Genomic DNA, 27,912 nt, shown 5'->3' on the forward strand with positions numbered 1-27,912 from the left:
AATAAATCAAGTTGACGTTTTGTATTTGCATTTTGGTAGATGCCTTTAAACAAAACCATTTTGTTCAATACAGCTAAACAGAATTTTTTGTACACATCTTACAGTGGATACTTGGCAACAAATAAATGAAATAAGATTTTAAAATTTTTGGTCTGCCTGATATTTAAAATTGTTTTTTATGGCTAGAAATATAATTTTAAAAATTAATTTAATTTCCTTCCTTCTATCATTAAAATACTATGATGTTACTTATTTTAGAATTTAAAATAAATTTTATTATACTCATTGCAATTAAAAATATTTCTTCTACTCATGCACATTTATACATTTCCAAATACATATACGGTATATCATACTACAAAAAATACATTACCAGTTAATAAGGTGTTAATCTTTGTCTGTGGAATATATGAAAATATTTTTGCGTGCTATAATTATAAAAGTACTGAAATATTTTCTAATTTTTAAATTTTTTTATCGTCTCAAACTTTATTTATATAAAAATGAAAGAAAAACATTAATTTTTTTTTTAAAATAATAATGATGATCGTTTGTTTTAAAAACACCAGTTGTTCTATATGGAAATTATGCTTTCATATTACAAATTTGTATTTTAAGATTTTCAAATAAATTTACTGAAGAGAATGTGTGTATCTAATGTGTATTTTATAAATAAATTTGTTGAAAAAATAATCTTTTTAAAAATTAGTAGTAAAAATAATAATGGATTTTTGTTTAAATATTCTTTGTATGTAATAATTTAGTAAGACACTTAAAGGCTATTATGGAGGCTATAATGTAAAGATAAATTGATCTATGATATTTAAGATGTTGAAAATTTTAATCAATTAAATTGATTATGTTATTTATTATTTTATCACGAAATATAGAAAAAAAATTTAATTTGAAATTACTTTTCTTTTATTATATTTAAATGTTATACAGGTGTGTATATAGGTGGAATATTCCATTAACGATATAGGAATTTTCTTATTATAGAACAGTTGAAATGTCTATGAAGCATACACTAAAATATATTACTAATATTTTAAATATACTATGAAGCTCTTCTGAACATACGTGGCCCAGTTTTGAAATAATATTAAGTAAGATAACTCTAAGTATAACAGATAGCAGATAATGGTAAAATTATTTCGAAAAGACTATGTAACAATGATTTAATTAATTAACATATATTTAGACGGTCTTTAAAAAATAATCGAAGAAAATAAGTGTTATAAAAGGATGTTATACCTACATATACTCGTAATATAATTTGAATAGAAAATTTAATTTTTTTGAAAATTTCAGTAAATTTTCTTATAGTCGTATGTTTTAATTAAATATTCGTAAATTTTAGAAAAAATTTAAGAATTTTAGAATACAGAGAGCATTAATAATTTAAGAAGCATTTTACAAAATAAATATACATACATATAAATATTAAAATTTCAATTATGTAAAATTTTTAACACTTATATCAAAACAAAATTATTCACATAATTTCTCATAATTAAAATAATAAAATTTATTTGAAATTAAAAGTTATTATAATTTTTACTTAGATACTTAACTAAAAAATTTAAGTGGGCTTTCTCACCTGGTTGTCATTTTTTTTGTATACGTTATTCTTATATGGAAAAATGCGCATAGGTGTAAGCATTTAATGTATATAACATAATATGAAAAATTATATTTCGCCAGTTATATGTTTAATAGCTTGTAATTTAATATATACAATAAAATGAAAAAAAAAAATAGAAATTTTTTGTTATAATAAACATATGCTAGATGTATAGAGGTTAAAATACACATTATATAAAATTTGTATATACATACACATGTACACATACATATATTTGTTTGTATAGAATAAAATACGACTAAATCTAATAAACTATAATGCATTCTATGCTTAAAGTATACCTTAAAGTATATACATATATGACAATTGTTACAGTTTCTGCATGGTAGATCATTTATAAAAAAAAATATACTAAATTAACAAAAAAAATATAATTATAGTTAAAATTTTCCTGCGGTAATTTTTTTAATATTTAACATACATATAAATGTACATTATGTGTATAATTGTTAAGGCTTATGACGGCAATAGAATAACTTTTACAAAAGCATAGTTGGATACGCGTGTAAATGACATACACATACAATTTGAAGATATAGTTACTTATTTAATGGATATGTATGATTGTCATATACTTACGTATATAACGTTTAATTAAATATTATGACATATTGAACGCAAATAACTTTATTTAAGTTTAAAAAGCTTAAGAAAAATATTAAAATTGTTAAATGGTCGTGAAGCTCTAAATAACATTCTATACCCGTTCAAAGCTATTTATAAGCTATGTTTAACATATATGTAATTACAGCCTCAAAAGTAAACATACATACATAGGTATATGTTATACAATTTCGTTTAGTATTAAATCATTTAAAGCAGTAAAAAGTTCGCTGTGATATGGTCACTTTATTTTCAGCGTCTTATTATAAAAATCTTTGTTGTTTTTTTTTAGTTTTTTCTTGTCTTGTTAAGTAAAACTAATAAAGTCACAATTTTTATTTGAGTTTCTCATATTTAATTATTATTAAGGATTAAATTTCATACAAAAAAAAATTTAATATAAAAACGTAAACTATTCCGTTTCGCTACTCTAAAAATTTTAATTTTTTTTTTAATTATTAAAAAGAAAAACGAATTCTTAAGATTAAGTATGTGGAAAATTTGCAAAATATGAGTATATATTTTTGAAAAATATTTTTGTGTTGTTTTTTTCGAAATGCATCATATTAATATATTCAAGCATATAGTTTAAGATCTCGTTCACCCACCAACTAAGTTGACGAGACCTTAAACTATGTGAAACTTCATTTTAGCGTCAGTTAATCAATTGAATGCCATATTTAAAAATCATATAAGGTGGAAATTTTATAAGTCAACTTTATAATCTCTTTCCTCTCTTTAATAGCTTTCATAGTCGATCATTTTTAATTACGATTATGTTAAATTTTGTCTTCCAATTCTAAACTCTAATAAATTTCAAACTGTATACCGAAGCTATTGTTTTTCATTTGAAATAAAATATGATTTATCGAAATGACTGGAATTTTTATTTATTTTTTGTCATACCCAAAAATTTAAATATTCTCTCTCAAAAACAAAAAAATATATTTGCAGGTATATTGAACATTCTATACCCTTAATTTACAATTTCATATATTAAATATTCGTCCTTGAAAATTGGGAAAAAAAAAATTAAAGCAGACAGTAGCGATTATACAAAATTGTTTCTAACATAAAAAAATTTACGTACTATATGTACTGTACAAACAACAATAAAAGCTTAAGATAATTCAAAAACAACAATAATAAAATGAAAGCACTCCTTGACTTCTTAGATGTTAGAAATATATATTATGTATGTTTTTCTCTACCACACCTTTTAACATTTTCACCATTATAATATCATAAAATTTAAGTTTAAATAGCATTGAAGATTTAAAAATTTTATAGCACGTACATATATCATTATTTTGTATATCATCCATATGTATGTATGAATGTCTGAATGAACACAATTAAAATGAAGATCTACATAACAAACTGTTATATGTATATAAAATGTATGCACATTCTTATATACTTAGATTTCAATATTCAATATTAGATCGCAATTTTTTCGTTCCTTTTTAAAATTTCGATCTTGCATAGTTTGCTTCATCTTTTATTCATTATTATTTCTTTAAATTTGTGTTAACACTTTGTTAACATTTTAATGTATTAAAATAAAACTATTGTTCTATAATTAGAAGATTTTAAAAAAATTACAAAAAAAAAATTACGTCAACACTTAAATAAAAGTAAAAATTGAAAAACGTCAAAAAAATAAAAGTAAAAATTGAAAAACAAAAAAATTGTCGCCAACACAATTTTTTTTTTTGTTTTTCAATTAACAAAAAATTTTTATTTAATTTATTTTTTCTTATTATTACTATTATTTTTATTTATGTTATTTACACCTACCAATTGTACAAGTTTTAATATTCCAGGTAATGTTTTAAAATATTCAATATTGATACGAATTCCAGCGGTAGCATTTTGTCCTGCTGGTGCACTTGCTGTTGTTTTCGGTTGTTGTTGAATTGTAATTACTGTTTCAGTCATGATGATTTCTTATTTTTAGTTACTTCTATTAAATTATTTTTATGTGTTTTTTTTTTAATAATTTTTAAATATTTTTATTAATATTAGTTTTCTTTTAAGTTTTATTCTAATTGTCGCAATTAATAAATTCCGATTGGAAATTAATTTATAAATTAAATTATAACACTTATAAAAAACAATTAAAATTTTATAACAGAAAAAAAATGTACCGGATAATTGAAAGGAGAACAACAATCGTTTTTCAAATCAATTCAAAATTATTGCTTGAAATCAAAAAAAAAAATAACGAGAAAAAATACAAAAAAAAATAACGAAACAAAACAAATAAAATTTTTTATTTTGTGTTTTTTTTTATATAAAATCGTTGCGCAAAACGTTAGAGCATTAAAACGTATCCAAATTAAACGAAAGCTACTCAACAACTAAATTTTTAGTATTTACTTTTTACTTTATTTTTCATAGTAGCTAGCTCTAGGTATTTCAAAAAGCGCCAAGTTAAAAAGAAAAACAAAACGAAAAATAAAAACACAAACAAGCGATATTTTTAACGGTTTAAAAAAGTGCGCGCATATTAAATTCATTTTTTTGTTTTTCTGCTGTTATTTTACTTCTTACCAACTACAAAACTACAAATTTACATTTTGAAAAGCAGCATTTTATCGCGTCAATTTCTTTTAATTCATTCAGCACAAAATTGCCTTATTCTTGTTGTACACGAGATATGCCATTGTGCATAACATATAGTAAAACTAGGATCTAGTAGTAACGTCGGTAACATATTTGCTACTATTTTTCATTCAACACTATTATTTGGAGAACAGACCAATTTTATATTTGGGCCAGATTTAGCATAATTGTAAAATGGATTTTTAAAATTAAAAGTTTTTGATATTTATAAGTTTCTGGAACATAGAAACTTATGTGTAAACATAATTAACAAAATCAAACCATTTTCTATAACTGCAAAAATATATGATCGAATAACTTATTACCTACGTTGGTATGCAAAGATATTATGTATTACAACAGTTATAAAAAGTTACAAAATTAGAATTTTGATTTCAATAAAACAAAAGTAAAAATTTTTATTAGCATTTCACGATTTTCTAATTATGAATAATTAATTAAGTTAACTGTTATTATAAAATACATTTAGAATTTTGAACAATTCCGGATTAAATCCATCCAAAATTGGTTGACCTTTTTGGTATTCACATACATCATAAAGATTAAAAAGTGGTGTTTGGAACCAAATATTTTTTGTTTCATTTGAATCGCTAAGATTCGTGGTGTTTAATTGAAAAATACCAAAGTGAAATTGTTTACCATCAGTATGTATACTTTGCACTACAAGAGGTTTTTCTAAATCCTTAGTTTTATTCCCATACATCATTGTTGCTTTAGTGTATGCAGCTGCAAAAGCCTTTAATAAAGTTCTTCCTTGAAGTTGATTAGTTTTTACGGGTGTTTTATATAAATTTGTAACTTCTTCTGGTGAAAAATGTGAAAAAACTATATGGGGAAAATAATTTGAAATTATTCCCGTAAAAGGATTAAGTTCATTTTTTGGTATTTGAATTTTAGGTAAACCAATTGTAAAATTCATAGGAAATATATCTGGAACATTTCCTTCAAATGTGCCTGAAAACGGTTCTATAGTTGTTTTGCTTAGTAATAAACTATCTGCTTTGACATTTAATCTAATTAAATTATCATTTTTCTGTAGGAAAACTTCAAAATATGCATCATTTACTAGTTTATTTTGTTGACTGATATTGGATGCAGCTAGTTTTTCGCACTCAAATAAAAGTTTTGAAATTAATAGCTCACATTTCCTATTTACTGGAATTCCATATATTCTTGGTAAATTGTACATGGGTTTTCCAGGTACTTTAATTTTTGGCAACTTTTCTTGATAAGCATCGAATACACAAGATGCCAAAATAGCACGATGAATATTTTGTTTTGTTGCACTTGAAATTTCTGTTTTTTCAATTGAACTCGATATTTTTTCTGGAAGCTCATCCACAACTATTGAGTTTGTAATTATTTGCGCTTGTGACAGTCCTTCTACTAGAACATTATCATTGCCAAAGTCATGACAATCAACATAAGAACTGGTGTCGATTGGTTTTTGTTTAAATAGTTCAAATTCAACGAATGGTCGTTTTAATCCAATTACCTCTTCTGGATCCTTAACTTCAATGCCATGAGCTTTAAGTTCTTCAATAGCTCCAGTTGAACGAGCAACTCTTTTACCTTGAACATGCCAATGCTTCTTAAACATAAAGCCAATGTGCTGAGCACAAAGTTTGGAAGTTAACCTCATGCTTTCTAAAAAAAGGAAATGTTAAACATTTTTAATAACAAAGTATGTTTTGAGGTGATTCTTACCTGAATATTAAATAAATTAACAAAACTTTTTATGTAAGAAGCAAGAATAATACAAACATAAAATAAACACTATATGCAGCTATAATCTTTCCACACTCGCACTTTTTCCCTTCAACCATTCTGGTTATTATTTTTAATTTTCAAAAACATCTGTTAATGACAGTTTGATCAAAATATAAATTAAGCAAGTAATATCAAAAGATTGTTGCTGAGAGTTTGAGCACTACTGTTATTACGTTCAATCTAAGCGCTTTATCACATCGCGGCCTTTTTCTCGAATTTTTTGAATTTATCATTTGTGAACTTTTGGGAGGAAATAAAATTGCAAAGTAAATAAACATTAACTAATGAAATTTCAATAGTTTGTTTGTTTAGTATTGAAAAGACGTCAAGCGTAAAAGTTTTTTTTTAGTATTGAAAAGACGTCAAGCGTGAAAAATTTTGCAGAAAATTTAGAACAATTTAGAACAAACGATTCCCAACATTTTGAACATGGCTAAATTAAAAGTTTAAAAAATTATTGTTTTCTTTTAAATTTATTAGCTCCTGGAGAAAAGTTTGAATACTGCCAAAGTTGGGAAATTAACAAAATTTTTAGTTTTAGCTTAACAGTTTTAGCTTTATTTAAACTGTCTATTCTGTTAAAAAAAACTTCGGCCGCTCTCACAAGTTTTAATATATCTAATCGGTTAAGTTCTTATAGTTAACTTAGGTTAAATGTTTTTAGATCAACACTGTGAATTTAAAAAAAGAAGTTCCACTAATAAAAATATCTATTTGCAACATTATATTAAAATTAAAAATTGAAATTGAAAATTAAAAGAAACAAAGCAAATATTGTCAAAATTAAATTAATCAAACAGTTGGAACAAAGTAACATTATTTTGCAACAAATTCTGTAAAAGTACTGTGGCTTTTAGCGGTATCATAAAAAAACTACACTTCTGAGTAGAACATGAAATCTACTTTTCACTAAAATCCTCTCTGTTTTTAAATTAAAATTACAAAATTAAAAACTGTTCTCTGGTAATTCACTTAAATTTATAATAAAGTTTTAACTGTTAATTATACAATTAACTATGTAAATATTCATGAATTTCAAATTTTATTTAATAATAAAAATTAAAAATCAAATATAAATCTATTAAGAAAACAAATTTACGCGCAATATTGTACTTCGAGTCTTGCCTAAGTTTTATAAGTTTTGTATTTTTGACAGTTCAATAAAAAGTGCTACCAACTAAACAACGATGTCTCTACTTCCTTTCTTCCGATTGAGTTCTCTCGGTGTAAATTGTGAAAAAATTCACAAAATAAATTTTAGGTAATCAACTGTTTTATAGTGAAAATTATTTGTAAAATTAATGAAAGTTATAAGATTTTTTTGTAGCAATTGCTATAATGCCAAAATTATATTTTACAAGTTTAATTCAACTAAATATTCGGCTCATAAGTAGTTTTGTAAACATTAGTATTGTGTTTCCTCCTTTTATGTTTAATTATGTATTAAATTTTGCTATTGTATTTTTGATTTGAAACAAAACCATTTCAAAGTGATTGAAATTTTAATAATGATTTGTTTTTTATTTTTAGCAATGGTACGTATGAATGTTTTGGCTGATGCATTAAAATGCATCAATAATGCTGAAAAAAGAGGTAAACGTCAAGTTTTGCTTCGCCCATGTTCAAAAGTAATAATCAAGTTTTTGACTGTAATGATGAAACATGGTTATATTGGTGAATTTGAAATAGTTGATGACCACAGATCCGGCAAAGTAGTTGTTAATTTAACCGGTAGATTAAATAAATGCGGAGTCATTTCACCCAGATTTGATGTTCCCATAAATGATATTGAAAAGTGGACAAACAATCTATTACCTTCACGTCAGTTTGGATATGTTGTACTCACAACTTCGGGCGGTATTATGGATCACGAAGAAGCCAGAAGGAAACATTTAGGAGGAAAAATTCTTGGATTTTTCTTCTAAGATTAAGTTAGACTTAAAGAAAATTTTTAAAAATAAAAAAAAGTGAGTGTGAGGTGAACACGTAAATTTAATTGTTTCATTTAGAAATCATTTAACAATTTGAAACATAAAAGGCAAAAAGAATATAATGAAATATATTTAAGAAAGTGAATCTCTTAAAATGTATTCCGGTTTGACCCTGCATAGCAAGTGAGAATTCGAATTTTTTGCTTAATTTTATATTTAATTCTAGGTTGGAAAATAAACGGCGAACTGCATACATTTGCTTAAGTTCAAGTCAAAAACTTGGCCGAAGGATTTAAGTTTTGGACTTTCCTGTAACTAGTTAAGATTGGGAAGAATTAAACAAAGTAGATTGTGTAGTCTTTTAAGAGATATAAAAAATTAAAACTGGCATTTTTGGTATACAATATGTAGACGATGTAAATGTACATGAATATTAGGATGACATTTTTTATCATTTGTCAACAATGCATACATGACATTAGTGGAAAATTTAGCCGCCAAAAATTTATATCAGCCGGCTTCAATAGCCACTTCAATTTTCAATTTAATTAACAAAAAAATTTGGTTTGTTCAAAAATTTATAAAATTTCAATCGAGATTTTTAAATTCTTTTAAGTCAATAAAAGTAGTATATTTATTAACTCAGATGCTAAATTGTTCCAGAAATTGATTTTTAAGTTAAGTGTGCGAGTTTTTTAAAACAAAGAAAACTTTTGTGGAATAAATATTTTTTAAGGAGAATATTACAAAAGTACATTGTATGTAAATCCTAGATGTATATTATGTACAATGTTTGTAAATCAGTATAAAAATATCCATACCTGGAAAATTAAAATATCTAAAATGTAATCCTTATAAAAATTATAAAAGGATAAACTTGCTGAGGTACAGATTATTTATGGCAATTTATTTATATATTCACATACTGTTATATTATATACATATACATATGTGTATTATGTTACTTCAGGTAAGAATAGAAAACGATTTAGAATAATTATTCTTTTATAAAACCATTTTGAAATTCTTATACAGAAGCAAGTTAAACGCAAAATTTTATGAACAATTGTACTTAAAAGTTTGACTTTAGTATAGGTAACCTTCCTATAACGTTTCACTCTCACTTCGTTATTTCACTTAACGTAGTTTTATATTTTCATACTATTTCCCATTTCCTATATATAGCCTTGTTCTTTTAATATCATTTCCTGATGTTTACAAGAATTGTTTTTGGAAGAACAAATGACGAATGAAGATTTAAGTTTGTAAGAGAAGCAATCATGTTACTTTAGCGGTAGAAATATTTCATAAACTTATGATTTTGGTTTAGAAATATCACAATAGAAGAGGATCGATACAGCGAATGAGTAATATGTATACATAATATAAAATAAAATTGCTGCTTAAGCTAATTTAATTTAATTGTTTAATTTTATAATAAAACACCTAACTTACATGGTAAAATGCTATTTCTCCTATTTAATTTTAGGCTCCAAACCTTTTTTAACGTTATCTCAGTTCCTGTAGAAAATTCATTAGGATTCACTGTATATTAGGAATCACTATATATAAAATAGGTTTACTTAAGTAGAGAAACTAAGCAAATAATCTAAAAATGTATAAAATAGTAAGAAGGTTTTTGTTTGCATTTTCGTAATCTAATCAACATTTGCACTACTGTGTGTAGAATAAATACCATGCAGATGATTCTAGTCAGTACAAATTAATAACAAATAACTCGATGATTTTCATTACAAAAACCATAAATAAAAGTTCAAAATTAATATTTTTTTTTTCAATTTATTAGTTTTCAATTTAAATTTTTTTTCTTGTTTTTGTTTAAATTTTCGTTTACAATCTATTTTTATTTTTTTTAAATCAGTTTTTTTTTTGTTTTTTGCATTTTTGTATATTTTACATTTAGTAAGTAGTTTTTTCTCTTTTGTATTTTTTTTCATAATAAATTCATTTCCATTTTCTTTTTTTTTATATTTTTATTTATAATGATTGTTTTTCTTAAATTGAAATTTTCTTTTCTAAAGAAATAAAAAAATTATTTTTTTTTATTTTTTTAAATTTTTTTTTTTATAAATACAAAATACTAAAATTTTAATATTTTCTTTAATTTCTATGCTAAAAAATATATTTATATTATATATTTATTTTTATTATAATTCAAATTATAAAATTAATATCCTGTTTTAAATTTAGTTTAATTTTATATTATTTTAATTATTAATTTAATATCCTAAGCATATTATTTAAACAATATAAATATTGTTTTTAAAATTACTTTCTATTTACAATTTATTAGAAGAATTTTTTTATTATTTATTATTCAATTTTTTTTTTTAATAGTATAGAAAATAATATGGAAATTTTAAATATTACAATTATTTTGTAGTTTAAATTTCGTGTTATAGCAAAAATTAAATTTAATATTACAATATTAAGAGTTTTAGCGCATAAAAGAAAAAATCTGCTAAATTTAATCTGGGAACTAAATCGATGTGATAGATAAAAAGAATTTTTCTACTATTGGAAATTAATAAGAATTAGCTAAGTTAAATTTTTTGAAATTATCGAATTTTTTAATAAGTTACAAGATTAGTTCATAATAGAGTAAATTGAATTTTTTTAGCTGATTACTTAATTAAATGTTGTTTCAATATGGCGCATATATTATTTAATAAAATGTTTTTATAAGATATTTAAAATAATAAATTCACATCGATTTCAATTGATTAAGGTGTAATCGATAATACAAAATTCACGTTGAATTGTTTTGCATTTCAATCGATATTGCAGTTAAGAAAAGCATTGTAAACTATTAATGTTCTCAACAGATTTCAATATTCCATATTTTAAAGTCTGAATATTTAAATGAAGAAAAAAAAAAACAAATATCACGTAAATAATAATGTCGATTGCAAAATTTTAACTGCTGAATTTGTTTTGTGTGCAAAATGAAAAATTTTGAAGAGGACCGGCATTTGACAATATCGATTACACCTTTATTTATCGTTTATGGTTATTAAATGATTTTTTTTTAAATAATTCATATCTTTTTTTAATTTGCGTAATTTTTTTTTTAATAAATTCTCAACTACAATTTCTATATATATATATACGTAGGTATATATATATATATATATATATATATATATATAAAATAATCGATTCAATTATAATTGAAATTATTGTATTTCAATTTTGTATAATAATTATTCTAATCATTTTTGAAATATACTTAATACTTTATTCTAAATTTAATGAATAAAAATTAAAATAAAAAAAAAAAAACAAAAATTATAAAATTTTGTTTTTTATTTATTTTTTTAATTTTTTATATTTTTATTTTACTTAGTAACATTTATACATTATTTATTTTAAAAAATAATCAGTCATCATTTTCTTTTCTTATTTTTTTTTGTTTTACATTTTTAAAAATTTATGAATTATTACAAAATTTTATAATATTATTAATTTACTTATATTATAACTTAAATCATTTTTCTTTTAAATAAAAAAAAAAATTAATATTAAAAAATTGCAATATGGCCTAAGTTTGTTTGTTTATTTAAGTTTTGAGAATCATTTTTTTAGTATAGTAATGCATTTTTTGTTTTTTTAATATTTTTACATTTTTGTGTTATTATTTAAAATTTTGTCAAATTAAATAAGAGAGTTTTTAAGATTTAAGTAAAATGAAAAATTTTAAATTAAAATAATTTGAATAAAAAATTATTGTTTAAGAATAAAATATTTTAATGAATTTATTTTAATTGATGAAATTTTTTTTTTAATTTTATTTATTTTATATTTAATGTGTAGGTATTTATTTATAATATTGAAATTTATTTAATTTTTTTTTAATCTACTTTATTTATTATACACGTATATTATAAAATCTTATTCATTTAACATATAACTATATAGTCGTGGTCGAATTTTTATTTATGCTTATGTATTGTATTATGTATAATTATTTTTAATAAAAAAAAATATTTACAAGATCGAAATATCAATTAAAAAAGAAATGTAAAATAGGCAAAATATTTTTAAGGTAACCGCCTGTAATATAAAGCAAATTGTCACCAAAAAATTTATTACTAACAGTAAAAAAAGGTTATAATTAAAATATTTATGTTTTATACCAGAATTAATTTGCATACTTCTGCGACCAATAAATCATATTTTATGTACGAAAGTTATAATATTTTATTATACAAATTTGAAACCATATAAATTTATTTTGATGGGAAAAGTCAACTTTTTTCTTAATAACAAAAATTAAAGTTTTATAAATTGAGCAGCTTAGCAAAAGCAAATTTGACCAAATGTAAAACTTTTAAGTTTAGCCCTATGAAATTTAAGAAGTATGCTTGCCCTATAAATCTTCTTTTTTTTTTTTTGTCAAAAACAAAATGTAAAAATAAAAATATGTCAGTTTAATTATGTATGTATAAATATGTTTCAATTAAAATATTTACAAAAGCGATTTTAAAATTACAAAAAAAAAAAATATTAATAAAAAAAATTTTTTATAAAAAAGAAAAATTAAGTCTAAAATTTTAAAAATTAAAATTTCGTCATTTAAAATAAAAAAATTTGTTTTTATATTTATTTTATATTTTTTGATTGAAAAAAAAATTTTCTTATTTTACTTTAATTTTTATAAATTTTCTTTTTTTTTTTAATTTTATTATTCTCAAGAAGTTTTTTATCACATATAAAAGAGATAATTTTTTTTTTATTATTTTTTAATTTAGTTATTTATTTCCTTTCTTTTTTTGTATTTTTAGATTTAATTACAATTAAAATTCCTAATTTTTGTTTTAAGTTTTAATATCAAAATGTTGCGAATCATTTTTATGCCCATGGGATTTTTGGTTATTCAAAATAAAAACAAAAAGTATGTACTGAATTCCTAAGTGATTTTTTAAAATATTTCGGCTCACAGCTTTCGAACTTCAATGCTAACGGCTAATAGTTTTGATTTTGAATGTGTGTATATGAGATAAATAAGTAAAATTTTGATTTCAGCTAAAGTCAGTATTTGGATTTTATTGATTATTCTTATTCTATTCATAAAACAGATAATGTTTTTCAATTTAAAAAAAAATTAAATTAATTAATTTTTATTACAAAATTTTATGGTGTTAACTTTAAAATAAATAATTTAAAAAAATAAATTAAGTATAATCCAATTATTTTTTATTAAAAATTTATTTTAATTAAATTGAATAAAAATCGAAAAAATGCTATTAAAATGCTATTAAACTAATTAATTAACACATTGTCCTTGGAATGAAATATTTTTTAATTTTGTGGCTATTTTATTAGTTATAGGTAGTAACTATATAGAATTTTATAGATTTTTTTAGAATTATATATTGAATTTAATTAAAAACGAAATTGAGTAAAATTTTAATTTTATACAATTTACATAAAAAAACGTGAAAACCACAATTAGTTTCTACATTTTACAAGTAATTATTGGAATTATAAAATTTAACTGTTCGAAAGCGATTTGAAAGTACTGTTGTTTTCTTATTTTAAACAAAAATGATTCGCAACATTTCAATACAATAAAAATTTTTGTTATACATTTGTTTGTATACATTTTTTTTAGCAATATTTTTTTGCATTTTTTTTTTTACAAAAATATTCAAAAACAAAAATTATTATTTTATTAATTTAAAACTTAAAATTAAAATAATTAAAAATGAACATTTATGAATTAAACAATAAATTTGCATTGAATTTGAATATATGAAAAAAAATAAAATAAAATGAAATTTATGACTAAATAAAATTTTTTTTAAAAATAATAATTACTTAAAGGTTAATTCAAATTTAAAAAAACATAAATACAATAAAAATAAAAACAAAAATACAAAATACTTTTACAAAAATATATTTATACAATTTTTTTTTTCATTTTCTAAAAACAATAATTTTTTTTTTTGTTTTTTAATACAATTTATTTTAATTTTTAATTAATTTTCTTAGAAATTATAATTTAAATGCAATTAATTTATTTATAATTAAAAAAAAAAAAGTAATATTTTTGTGTATGCGTTTTTTTTTATCGATTTAATTTTTTAAAATTCTGTTGACTGTCAAACAAATGATGAAAAACCTGGTAATGGTGCACGTGATCTCGCCATATTATTTACAATTATTTGACCACCATTTAAACTCATAACAGCACTACCTTCTGGCTCTGAATCTGTATAACTTGAATAATTTCTTACTGGTTTTTGTTTTTTCCATGATTGTCTTAATGAATCATTAACATTGGCATAATGATTAACAAATGAATGTGGATCAGAACGAACACTTTCATTTTCGCTTTCGGAATGCTAAAAATAAAGATATATTTTTATTATTATAAATTCAATTGTTAATTGAAAAATATAAAATCTTACTTGAGAATCAGTTGAACTAGCTTCAGATGGTTTTTCTGTTACACTACTATCATCTGGATTTTCATCATAACATTTTAAACTTTCTTCATCACTATGATATGCAACAGATGCTGGTGATGGTCTTGGTGGGCTTTTACCTAATGCTGCCGGTGGTGGTGGACGTGGTGCTTTTTTATTTAATGGACCTAATGTACCACGACCTAAAGTACCAGTACTATTTAATGTACCAGTACCAACTCCATGTCGAGATCTATATAATTCTAATGCAAGCTCTTGTCTTTCATCAATTGACATTGCCATTGATTCTTCTAATGTTTTTTGTGCTTCTTCTATAACAACAGTATAATATTAATTGCAATTTTTTGTAATGGTATATAATAATGAAATAACTTACGTTTATATTTATAACTTTTACTTTTAACACAAAGTACTGCAATAACCATAATTATAATAACAATTGATGTTGCTGCTAATGCAACCATAAACCAAGTTTGCCGATAAAATGGTTTATGTTGTAAATAACCATATTCCAAATATAATTTTGATGGTGTTAAAATTGAATCTTTTGAATATGCTGGATATGATATACCATATCGATTATATGCAATAACACGAAATGTATATGGTGTTGATGGCAATAATGATTGATAACTAACAATAAATTCTTGCATTGGTCCGCTTGTTGTACGTGCTATAGTTTCCCAACGTGCATCATCTATTTAAAAAATTAAATTTCATATAAGAATAAAATATTTAAAATTATATAGATGCTTAATGATCGTGAGTTAGAATGCCATTATGTACCTACGTATATAAAATTTTTATTAATAAATAAATTATAATATTATAAAAATGTTAACTAAGGTATTTAATAAATAAAATATTATGATAATATAAATAATATAAATAAATAATATTAATATAAAAGCTGAGAATTATTAGGAAAAGTTTTTATATACAGATAAACTAGTTTAATAGAAATTAAGAAATAATGTTAAAAAAAAGAATTTTAGCCAAGAAGTTAGTGGAAAGTACTCAGTGCTAATATTGATGTCACACCTTTTTAATTTTTTTAGGAGTAAATTTCAAATAATTTTCTAATGACCATTTGGATATTCATTAATTTGCTTTAGGTTAATTGAAGCTTAAATTGATTACACTACATAATGTAAGGCACAAAAATTAAGTCAGCAAGGTACTGCTTTCTTCATCAGTTGAAATAATTGAAAATTTTACAAATCTATTGTGGCCCGACTGCATAATAAAGTTGGAAATTATAAGTTAAATTGAAATGGGCTGCAAAAGTGAATATCCGCTGGTGATTTGTAAATTATTTATTGATCTAATATATTATAGGAGCCATTTACAGGTAATATTTCCGAAAAATGAACCTTTACATCGGAATTATAATAATACCATATCAATACACAATTCAGCAATTGGCAAAGCAATTCTGATCTTAAATCGATTACAATTCTGATCTTAAAGGAAGTTCAAACAAATAAAAAATAAGTTAATAAATCAATATAAAGTATTAAAATCTTTAAATAAATAAATAAAAATTAACATGAGTGAAATTAAATTAGTTTGTTAAATGAATGAATACCAAAATTATAATGAAATTAAAAAATGAATTCAATGTGCTTATTATACAATGGATTCAAAATTTTAGGTAAATTCCCAATTAAATACTTACAGAAATAACTAGGTTGCCTTTCTACTCATTGTTATAAAAAATTTAAAAGTTAGCGTATGGAAGAAAAGAAATATAAATTTTATTTTAATTTTAAAGTACAAAACCTACACCAAAACACCATTAAATCTTAATTGTAATAAAAAAAAAAACTAGAAAATCGGAATTTAAAAATAATATTTGAATAAAATTTCAAAATTCTTTTGCTATTAGCGCTTAGCATTGTTTACAAATACATAATAAGCGCTTTGAAATTTTATCCAAGAAATTTCAACAGAATGAAACTATAAAATTAAAATTCCATATTAATAAATATAACTACATTGTTTCTGAAACTAAAATACCGTAAAAATTTAAGATTTCTATAGAACTAATTCCTAAAACAAACTTACCTCTCTTTTTACATTCAATATAATAACCAAGAATTGGACCACGTCCTGATGGTCCATTTACCCAATGCATTTCAACACTTGATACAGTTTTTGATAAAATCAATTCTTTTGGTGCTATTGGTGATCCATCTTGTGGACCTGTTGTAACATTACCGCTAATTGCAGGGCCATAATCAATTGTTTGAGCACGTACGGTAAATGTGTATGTGACTTCTTCTTCTAAACTTTGAATTATCAGATTAGTGCCAGTGACTTTCTGTTTTACTTGTTTGCTAAATTCTATTGTAATTGGAAATTTAAAAAAAAAATTTTGTTATTTAAACAAGAATTTATTGTACTTACTTTCATTTTCTTCTGTTGTTTCGTATGTAACAAGATAACCTAAAATTTCTCCATTTTTCATTTTTGGTGGATCCCATGATACTTTTAAGCTTTGCATTGTTATATCTTCAAATTTTAAATTTTGTGGTGGACCTGGTAATCCTTGTAATGTTTTTACAGCTATCGCCGGTGATCTGGGACCATCACCAGCTGGATTAAATGCTAAAAGTTGTATTCTATACTCTGTAAATTTATCTAAAAATACTAAACTATGTGTTGTTGTAGTAGCTGGTACTACTTCAATTTCTTCTTCATGTTTTCGACCCTCTTCCAATTCTTGTGGTGAATCAATTACTAAATAGAAAATTTTATAACCAAGCAAATCACCGTTTTGCATATTTTGTTTTGGTGGTTTCCAACGCAATCGAACTTCTGTACTAGAAATTGGTGCTGCATCAACAGCTCTAGGTTCGCCAGTCGGAACAGCTTCACCTACATATACTGCTACTGGAGGGGTTTGCGGCCCTGTTCCTTGAGAATTGAAAGGTAAGACAATTATTTCGTAATTTCGGTCTTGTGTTAGATCTGCTAAAATAACAGATTCTGAAGTTATTCCCATAACATCTTGTTTTGGTGTTGCTTCCAAGCCAGTTGGAAAATCCGAAATAGGTTGATATAGGATTCTGTAACCACCTGTAGCTGAATCACCATTCCAAAGTGATTTTTCTAAAGGATTCCAATGCACTCTCACACTGGTTGTAGTTATTGGTACTACTTTTAAACCAGATACACCCTTTGATGGGGCTGCTGGTAGTGTACGAACAGTTATACTTTCTCTGCTGAAATCAGATGGACCTAGATCATTTGTTGCTTGTATTCTGAATTGATATGTTGTATGTGGTTTTAAATTGATGGCTGTATATGATGTAACGGTTGGATCTACTCGTTCAGGTAAAGATGTCCACTTAGTATCATCTTCTCTCATTTGAACTGTATAGTAACGTAATGGTGCAAATCCATCTCGACCAGGAGTCCAACTAAATGTAATTTGATGAGCTTGAATTTGACTACGTGATATTTGAGGAGCAGACGGAGCTTGCGGTCGATCACGATTATTAGTTGTATAAACTAGAACAGAAGCAGTTTTTCCCCAACCCAGTCGGGTTTGTGCTGTTACACTAAACATATAATACTTTTCGGACAAAAGTTGTGTGGCTCGAAATGTTCTATCGGAAGGTGGAAATTCTCGAGAATAATTTAGGTTCGAGCTTCCATTTAATGAATATGTTACTTGATAAGCTAAAATTTCTCCATTAGGCTCTTCTGGAACGTCCCAAATAATTCTTGCCGTAGATGTTGTAACATCTGGGAAAGATACATTTGAGGGAGCTCCAGGAGTATCCTCATGAGTTTGAACACGTACTGGTGGTGAGCTAAGTGCGCCATCCCCAAGTCTTGTATAAGCGAGTACTTGAATATGATAAACTACATATTTTTTCAGTTCAGTCAAAGTTGTAGTAAACGAAGAGTTATTTGATATAGTCTTATGTAAAACAAGTCCATTTCGACTTGAAGCACCATAAAAAACTTTGTAACCTTCAATTTGCCCATTTCGATGAGCTTTTGGAACTTCATTCCATCTTACGACAATGGTAGTTGATGATGTAGCATTTGCAGATACCCCAATCGGGCCAAATGAGGGCACTGCTTCTCTTGTTCTTTCTATAGCTTTTGGACTGTCTTTAGAGCAACCGACATCGTTACATGCGTTCATTAAAATTTCATACGCAGTCCATTCTTCAAGATGATCTAAAATATGTGAGTTCGCAGTGTGATCTTCAATCAAAACACTCATAGGAGCAGTCATTTTCTTGTCATTTGAATCAATTTGTCTGAATGTTATATTATAACCTCTTGGATTACCGAACCATTCTGTTTGCTGAAGTGGAATCCAACGTACTCTTAATTCAGTAGCACTCATTGCCCTAACAGTAACATTGAGAGGTGGATGCATAGGTCGGGCTTGTATAGTTTGAAAGTCTTTTGTAGGTTCAGATGGTTCTGATGGGCCTACTACATTTGTTGCTATAAGCCTTAATCGATATGATGTAAATGGGACTAATCCGATAACGGTTAATGTTGTTGCATCTGGATCATGTACTTCATATATAGTAAACCATGTTTGATTTCGAGCAGTTTGAGCTTGTACCGTCCATAAACTAATAGATGAATTTCCATCAAAACCGGGTGTAAATTGCAAAACTACTGAAAATGCTTCGATATTAGAGAGAGCAAGTTGTGTTGGAGCATGTGGAAGAACTGGTTCAACACCAGATTGTATTGTTGCAGTTTTTGCTGGACCTGGACCAACTTTAGTCCACGCTGTTATTTCAAACCAATAGTGTGTTGTTGCTTGAAGTTGTGTTATCATTACATTTGTTTGATTAGCTGTTAAATTTAATGATTTCAGTGTATCTGGTGTATCTTTCACCTGATATCTAAGTTGATAACCTCTTAATATACCATTTTTATTTCGTGGTGGTGACCATACAACCTTAACAGCTCTATCTGAAATATCCATAAAATTGAATGAAGCAACTTCATCTGGAACATCTTCCATTGTTTTAACTGGTATCATATCACTACGTACACCGTCACCAGGATCGGTAAAACATAAAACTGTAACATTATATGATGTAAATTTATCTAAACCATCTAATATTGCCGTTTGTTCTGCTAATGGATCAACTAAACTTGGTGGAACAGTAATCATTCTTGCTTCACATTCATATTCTTCACCCTCATTTATATCATATTTCCATGCTTGTATTTTATACCCCTGATTAATACCATTAATTTGTTGTGGATTTGGTGGTTTCCATGATACCTTAACTGCCGTTGAATTATATGGTACAACTTTAAGATTAGTTGGTGGTGCTTCTGGTATACCTTCTTTTGTTTTAATTTTTGCTGCTTCAGTAAATACACCAACACCCATATTATTATAAGCAGCAATTTGTACTGCATAATCTTTCCATGTTATTAGCTCTTGTATTAAGAAATTACGTTGTGCTTCATTTGTTATATTTCTTTCAGTCCATGGACTATTATTATAACCATAGAGTCGATATCGAATAATATAACCTAATATTTGACCATTGCGATGTTCTTCTAATGGAGGTTGCCATTGAACAATAATTTCTGATGATGAACGTGCTGAACCCACAAATCCTACTGGTGGTCCAGAGGGTGCTATTTTTTTTTTGTAAAATTTTAATAAGAAAATGTTAATTAAATATTTTGTTAATTTTAAATGCATAAAATATTTATTTGTTAATTAAATATAAAATAGTGAATTTATTATATACCTCTTTCAAGCGGTAATTCTACATTAGAAAGCCATTTTTTTTGTTACAATTTTTTTAGTTTTTAATTTTTTTAGTTGGTTTTTTTTTTAAGTTAATTTTTTTTTTATTTTGTGGGGGGAAAATATATATATTAGTTACGATTAGTAAAAAGTTTTAACAATAAATAAATGTTAATAAATTATTTAATATAATTTTAATACAAAATATTTGTTTTCTTTTGTATAAATATGAAATATTTTGGAAATGAAATAAAATGTTAAAATGAACTTAAAATTAGATAAAATTAAAATGAAAATTTGAATAAAGTTCATTAATAAAAATTCAGTGGAATTGGATAGGAGGGGGGAACTGGAATTGAGTTTGTTTTTATTTTGTTTTTCTATTCTAAAATTAATTGCAAGTATAACATGTGTGCATTTGCACTTGAAGAGTTTCTAAAATTAACATAGTTAGTGCATTATTAAAAAAAAATTGGTATTCCATTATGTTTCAACAATATTTTTAAATTTATTGGATTGGTTTTAGTATTTGGACTATTTAGCTATACATTTAATAAGCTACACAAAGTATATGAATAATAATGGTTATATGAAGGCACTATTGTTTTACGAGTGGTACATAAAATTTTATCCTGTTCTAAGGTTATGCCACGATATAATATAACAAGAGCTCAATAATCTTATTTTAGATATTAATTCCAATAATAAGTAGTTTTTGTTAGGTATACATCGTGTACATATATCTACAGGTTTTAATCTGTTATACACGTACACAACGTGTCTGTTGTATACGTTTACGTATTTAATCTACAGGTTGTTTTAATACGTAAAATTTACAAAACTAAACTTATACAATAATTTTATAATTATGAATCAAATATTTGAATTGTAGTTTTGAACATTCAAAAAATAAAATAATGTTTGCATGGAAGACTATATTTATGTGAAAACTATTTAAAAATTAGAATTTTGTCTATCTGGAATGTGTTTCATATGGACAATGTTCAAAACTCTAGAATATAATTGATCGTTTTGAGTGCTACTAGCTACTTATATATAAAAAATATTTAAAAACTGGAATTCTGTCAAACTGGAAAATTAATAAAAAACTAGAATTTCGAATGCCTGGAACTCCAATTAGGACTGCTGAAGAAACTAGAATTTTGTCTGTTATAGAACGCTGTTTATATGGAAAATATAGAAAAGTTAGAATTATGCCAGTGTGGAATTCAATTTTTGTGAGTTAATTTTAATGTTTGGCAAACTTAAATTTTAATTTTTATAGAAGTCGGCATTTAAAAGTTTGAATTCGAATTAAAGGGGTAAAATTGCAAAACGTGAGGCGTTTTGATTTTTTAAATGATATTAAATTAATCTTTAAATTAAAATAATTTAATTAAAAAATATTTAAGTAAAAAATTAAAAGTCCCCAAAATAGAAAATCTGATTAAGTTCAGATTGTTATAGAGTGGCAACTACATAAATATTGTAAGCGTATATAAATAATATTAACAAAAAAAAAATTAAAAAAATTTTAAAATAGGTGTAAGAAAAATTTTACATTAATTATCAACTAAAGTGCAGATTTTTTTTGGAAATTAACCAAATAATATTAAATAAAAAAACAAAAATTAAGTGTTAAACATAAACAAGTGTTATTTTTTGTTAATGAAGTATTGAGCTATAACAGATAAAATATTTTGTAAAACGATAAACTTACCTTCTTGTGGTAATTCAATAATATTACTAGCTTCAGATGGTGAACCTTCTCCGACACGATTAACAGCACTAACACGAAATTGATATGTGGTAGCCGCTTTTAAATTTGTTAATAAAATCCATCTACGGCTCGATGAAACATTACTTAATTCTGTAACCCAATTTAAAAATGGATCTGGTATTGGACCTGAAAATTCTCCTGTTACTTAATTTTTTTTTTTTTGAAATTTTGTTGTTTTTAACACGAAAAACATATACAAACACAAATTTATATAAATTTTACGCATAATTAATTATGTTATTTGCCAAAATTAAAAAATGTGAGAAAAAGAGTGCGATATACATATTTTTGTTTTAATTTTTTTTTTTTCAAATTACGTTTTGTATTAAGTACAGGATTTATTATTACATGTGATAAAAAGAGAAAAAGAGAGAGAGAGAAACAAAAAAATATAAAATTACTAAATTTTAATAATTACTGTGCTTTTGCAAAATGTAAAAAAAAATGTAAGCATGCAAAAATAATATTATTTTAACACTAAAAATCTATTTAGATGACTTATTATGCACAATTAATAATATTTTTAAAAAATCTTTAGGCCGATGAGTGATTTTGTATGAGATATTTTGAATCTGAAAAATATTTTTGTTGCATAACAATAGGCTAACACTATTTTCAATGTAACGCGAAAGGCTGCCTTGAATATTGAAACCAAAAATAAGAGGTTTAATTTTCAGCCAGCTTACAGCCAAAGGCAAAGTTGAACAAGTACGATCGCACATTTATTCCGTTCTACTTTAGCACAAATCTATATTGATTTAAGAATCTATGGTTTTAAGGACCGCGGCAGTAGGTGAACGCGTATACTATTATTAATAGGCGGTAACAGTAATACATACTATAAATACACTGTAAGCTCAATGGGTTCTTTAATCGAGAACAAAATAATAAGTCATCAACATTTTAAAACTATATTAATACAATAAACAATAAAAATTTTAATCATATTTTTCAACCAAAATAATAACCAAAAATAATACAATTCATACCTAATTCAGATACTTCACGTCTTTGTACAATAAATTTTAATATTGGACTATTTCCATCAAAACCCGGTGTCCATGATACATTTATTGCACGTTGTTGATTAACAGAATCAATACGTTCAGCATTAACATTTGTTGGTGCAAATGGTAATTCAATAACACTTAAACGTGCTGATCTTGTTTCATTACCACCTGGTGATGTTACAACACATAAATATGAACCAACATCAGCAGCTCTAACTGCTTGTATTTCTAATGTACCATCTGATTGTACTTTAATTCTTTGTGAATTTTGTATTGGTGTTTGTGTTTGACCTTCACGATACCAATTAATATTATATGGTACTGTTGGATCACTTGATACTTTACATTGCATTGTTGCTGTTAAACCTAATAAAACTGTTGTATCAACTGGTGGTTGAATTATTTGTGTTCGAACTAGTAAAAGAGAAAAAACAAAATAAAAAAATTAATTTTTATTTTGAATTTTTACATTAAATACGAAATTTAAGTTAATCAATTGATTAGTTTTATAATAAAATAAAATTTAATATAGACGGTATAATAATAATCTCTATATATATTTGTTTAAATCATATAATTACCTAAAACACTTAAATATGCTTCTCCAGATACAGTACCAGCTTCATTTGATCGAACACAAGAATACAAACCAGCATCACTTTCTCGTACATTTGATATTAGTAAATCACCAGAATCAAGAATTTGAAAACGGCTCGTTATTTCAACGAGTTTAGTTTCTATATTATATATATGTGTATATATATATATATATATATATATATATTGTAAGTCATTACAACACAAAGCATAATTGATAGTTTTTGTAAGTTTAAAATAGAAAGAGAAAAAATAAATAAAATATTAGTAATTTTAAAAATAAATTGTTGTAACTTTTAAATAATTAATATAACAATTAGTATAACAATTTAAAAATCTACAAATTTACAAAAGAAAACTGTCATTTTATTTCAGAAATATCCAGCACAATGAGTACTTTAACAAATTAAAATTTTATCCTTAATGCGTTTAAGGGTCTCAAAAATATGTGGACAACCGTATAAATAGGTTAAAATTTTTTAAAAAGAAGCCTTTAATTAATATTCTTTCAGTAAATTTCAAAATTTATATTGCTTCCATTCATATAACAATTAAATGGGAGCAATTTTTTCTGGAATAATTTTTCAAAAAAATTACAATTTAATTGAAGAATAAAATTTAACCTGTCCAATTAAAGACCTTTAATTTTTATTTTTCTTTTCAGAATACCCTATAATAGGGATATTTGATTCAAATTGACACTTTTAATCCTTTTCAAATTTAATTATAAATCATAAAGTATTATCCTTTTTAACGTATATATACGTAGGTAAATGTGAATATATCTTTAACAAAAAAAACAAAAAACATTTAATTTTAATCTAAAATTACACATTTGATTATGTGATACTTTAATTTTTTTTTCGTTTTTGAAAGGATTTACCTGTGTTAATCTGTACCTATACAAAAAATTTACTATGGGTATTGTTTTTTATTTTAGTATTCATTTTAAATTATACACATTACACAATCCTTTTAATTCTATACAATATAAAAATTGTATGGGTATATGTAAATGTGTCTGCTTTGAATAAAATGTGCTCCAAATGAAAAACTTTTTATATTTTTTTAATTTCTTTTCTAAATAGACTTAATAATTGTAAGTATATTGTAATACAGTAAAGTAAAAATTTAAGTGTGTAAATTTTGAAGTCATTAAAGAATACTCTGCTTTTAAATTATTAATTTATACACGATATTTTTATTGCTATTTTATTTGCAAGCCTTTGATATTTGAACTATATATGTTTTAAGAGATCTACATCGAGAATATAAGCCAAACAACTTTATAGTGTAAGAGAGCTTTTAGGGTTAGTAAAACATGAAAATGTTTATTTTCATATCGTCGGTTAAGAAGCAGAAAGCATTAAGTCAGGAAACTGTGTTTTGAGTAAATTCAATTTGAAAAAATCGTAAAATTGTAAAACTAATCAATTAATGCAATTCGATTCTTTAATTTCTGGATTTAGAAACTATATTCTGGATTTGCATGATTTTTTGCCAAAACAAAGATTATATTATTCTGATTTAATTCATCTTTGAAATCCGAATTCTCAAAAAATGCCCTTAGTGCTTTCTGCTTTTTAACCTACGATATTTTCTTTGGGATTGCGTACTAATTGTTTTTGAAATTTAATTGCCTATAATCATCATTTTCATTATTATTTGAAAATGAAGTAACTGGTCATATGCATCAAGCATTTTTAACTTATGGAAGTCAACTTAATGAAGATTGGGTTTTTAATAGGTTTTAAGATCTATTTACTATATGAATATGCTCATATCATAATATGTCACACTTTAAAACCGGTTTCCTACCTATAAAATGCTTTCATTATTATAAGAATTTGTGGAGTGATTAATTTATTAAATGTAATTATTGCTTCAATTATTATTTGTAATTGATTGAAATTTTGGGAAAAAGAACTACCTGTTTATTAATCTTTGTATCTGAACTCTGATTTTTCGTATTATATTCTCTGCGTTAATTTTTTGAACGCAGAGAATTATCCCGAAAACCACAACAAAAATATTTTAATCGTCATTTTACTGTACTCTTTTTATTTCAAAAACAAAAAAAAAAAAAAGAACTAAAAACTCAGTTAAAAAAAAAATGAGAATATCAAAAGATTGCATACATTTCGGCTTTTATATTTTTTTTTCTCCGAATGAAAATTTCTTAATTGTTAAAATTGTATAATCCTTTACTAAATAAACAAGGCAAACAAAATAAACAAATAAACAAACGAACAAAAACAAAATATAAAAAGAAATTATACAAAGTATCATATATGTATATATACATATACAAATATACTGTTATATTATAAAAAAACAAACAAAAAGGAAAAAGTAAAAATTAAACTTACCGTTATATACCCAGGTAATATTAGGTGCTGGTGCACCAACAGCTTTACACGTTATTGTCGCATCTTTACCATCTAAAGCGGTAACATTTTTTGGTGGAATTTCCATAATTGGGGTTGTTGCTAATTTATTTGTATAATATTTACGAAATAACGAAAATTGAGAGACACACAAACACAAAAATGAAAAAAAAAGAGAAAGAAAAATAATTTTTTTTTTTTTTATTATTATTTTAATATTTTTCAACTTTTATGAGAATTTTTCAGGTTTAGTTCATTTCCCTGGATAAAAAATATTCTTCTTTTATAAAAAAACATGCACATGTTTACGTATAATTTTGTGGTATTTACATATGTGTATGATATTTGTATGTATGTCAGGAAAATGAACTAAAATAAGGTATAAAAATATTAAAAATTTAAAAAACAAAAGCGAAAAAAAACAACGTTAAAGGTAAAACTTTTTTTTTATTTTGGTTGTTTTTTTTTTTATTATTTTTGTTATTTAAATATATGAGAATAAATGGTTTTTTGGTGTAGAAAACAAAAAAAAAACAAAAGTATAAGTGAAGGAAAATCTCAAAAAATAAAGAAATCAAAAAAAAAAAAGAAAAGAGAAAATTATATCCTGTTTTTCTTTTTTTTTTCTCCAAAAACGTTAAACAGAGTCGTGATATTTTGGCACGATATTTCTTAAATAAATATACGAGTGTGCAAAGATGTATGTATGTATGTATGAAGGCAAAAAAAATAAATCAAAATAATTGCATATAAGCTACATTTATGTGTATATAGGTTTGTGTATATAATCATAGTACGTTTGTATGAGAATGGCTATAAGGTTGTAATATTTACAGTGCTTAAGTGAAATGTGTAAAACTAAATAAATATTATAAGAATTTTGTTTATTACATTAAAAAATATAAAAATTTAGTGCGCTCTTATATTATATAATAACATGCTTTTAAATAAAATGTGTTTTTTGTAAACAGGCCTGCATAACTTGCTTGTATATTAATAACATATAAATTAGTATATTATGTAAGATTGTTTTATTAATAAGAGAATTTTTATTAAAAAAAAATTTACAATTTCTTGTTGGTTTTAAAACAAGAATGTCCTTATAGCAGTACTAATATTTTCAATATCTTCGTATAGGGTACAGTTTATGCTGATAATTGCAAACAACAGTAGTAGCATATAGTACTGTTAAATTTGTCTGTGTGAATAACTATTAAGAGATAGATTTCTATTAATATATTTTAAGATACAGAAAATTAATTGAAAACTGTATATGTATTTCAAATATGAAAATAAGATTTGTGATTTCGATTAATATGAGAGGTAAATCTATGGTTCAAAGATAAAATTTAGT

At 24.3% G+C, this 27,912-nt stretch overlaps 4 protein-coding genes across 12 annotated transcripts in view; 1 reads left to right on the plus strand and 3 right to left on the minus strand.

Annotated features, from left to right (window-relative positions):
* Positions 1–4,598, minus strand: part of LOC129605314 (MARVEL domain-containing protein 1) — a 46,356-nt gene extending 41,758 nt beyond the window's left edge. The window contains exon 1 of the mRNA XM_055514995.1: positions 4,049–4,598. Within this exon, the coding sequence (XP_055370970.1) occupies positions 4,049–4,189 (141 nt within the window). The 5' untranslated portion in view covers positions 4,190–4,598. The remainder of the gene's footprint in view (positions 1–4,048) is intronic.
* Positions 4,599–5,242: 644 nt separating this feature from the next.
* On the minus strand, positions 5,243–6,718 carry LOC129605493 (39S ribosomal protein L37, mitochondrial). The gene is made up of 2 exons (XM_055515278.1): positions 6,584–6,718; positions 5,243–6,523 (listed from the first exon to the last, which is right to left on the minus strand). The coding sequence occupies exon 2, from the start codon at positions 6,516–6,518 to the stop codon at positions 5,319–5,321; it is 1,200 nt and encodes a 399-aa protein (XP_055371253.1). The 5' UTR covers positions 6,519–6,523; positions 6,584–6,718; the 3' UTR covers positions 5,243–5,318.
* Positions 6,719–7,828: 1,110 nt separating this feature from the next.
* On the plus strand, positions 7,829–8,637 carry LOC129605441 (40S ribosomal protein S15Aa). Its single transcript, XM_055515216.1, has 2 exons — positions 7,829–7,907; positions 8,177–8,637. The coding sequence occupies exon 2, from the start codon at positions 8,179–8,181 to the stop codon at positions 8,569–8,571; it is 393 nt and encodes a 130-aa protein (XP_055371191.1). The 5' UTR covers positions 7,829–7,907; positions 8,177–8,178; the 3' UTR covers positions 8,572–8,637.
* A 5,801-nt stretch (positions 8,638–14,438) lies between these two features.
* LOC129619394 (protein sidekick) overlaps positions 14,439–27,912 on the minus strand; it is a 91,474-nt gene continuing 78,000 nt past the window's right edge. For 2 of the 9 annotated variants that reach the window (XM_055534656.1, XM_055534647.1), the window contains 11 exons: positions 26,541–26,660; positions 24,156–24,311; positions 23,554–23,988; positions 22,505–22,708; positions 20,786–20,803; positions 17,439–20,669; positions 17,097–17,375; positions 16,708–16,728; positions 15,406–15,726; positions 15,012–15,340; positions 14,439–14,945 (listed from right to left, as the gene is read on the minus strand). In XM_055534656.1, the coding sequence (XP_055390631.1) occupies positions 14,703–14,945; positions 15,012–15,340; positions 15,406–15,726; positions 16,708–16,728; positions 17,097–17,375; positions 17,439–20,669; positions 20,786–20,803; positions 22,505–22,708; positions 23,554–23,988; positions 24,156–24,311; positions 26,541–26,660 (5,357 nt within the window). In that variant the 3' untranslated portion in view covers positions 14,439–14,702. The remainder of the gene's footprint in view (positions 14,946–15,011; positions 15,341–15,405; positions 15,727–16,707; positions 16,729–17,096; positions 17,376–17,438; positions 20,670–20,785; positions 20,804–22,504; positions 22,709–23,553; positions 23,989–24,155; positions 24,312–26,540; positions 26,661–27,912) is intronic. The other 7 variants (XM_055534650.1, XM_055534648.1, XM_055534654.1 and 4 more) reach the window with 7 other exon arrangements.

Source organism: Condylostylus longicornis, unplaced genomic scaffold (assembly GCF_029603195.1).
Source record: "Condylostylus longicornis isolate FDR11 unplaced genomic scaffold, ASM2960319v2 ptg000013l, whole genome shotgun sequence".
Classification (NCBI taxonomy): Eukaryota; Metazoa; Arthropoda; class Insecta; order Diptera; family Dolichopodidae; genus Condylostylus; species Condylostylus longicornis.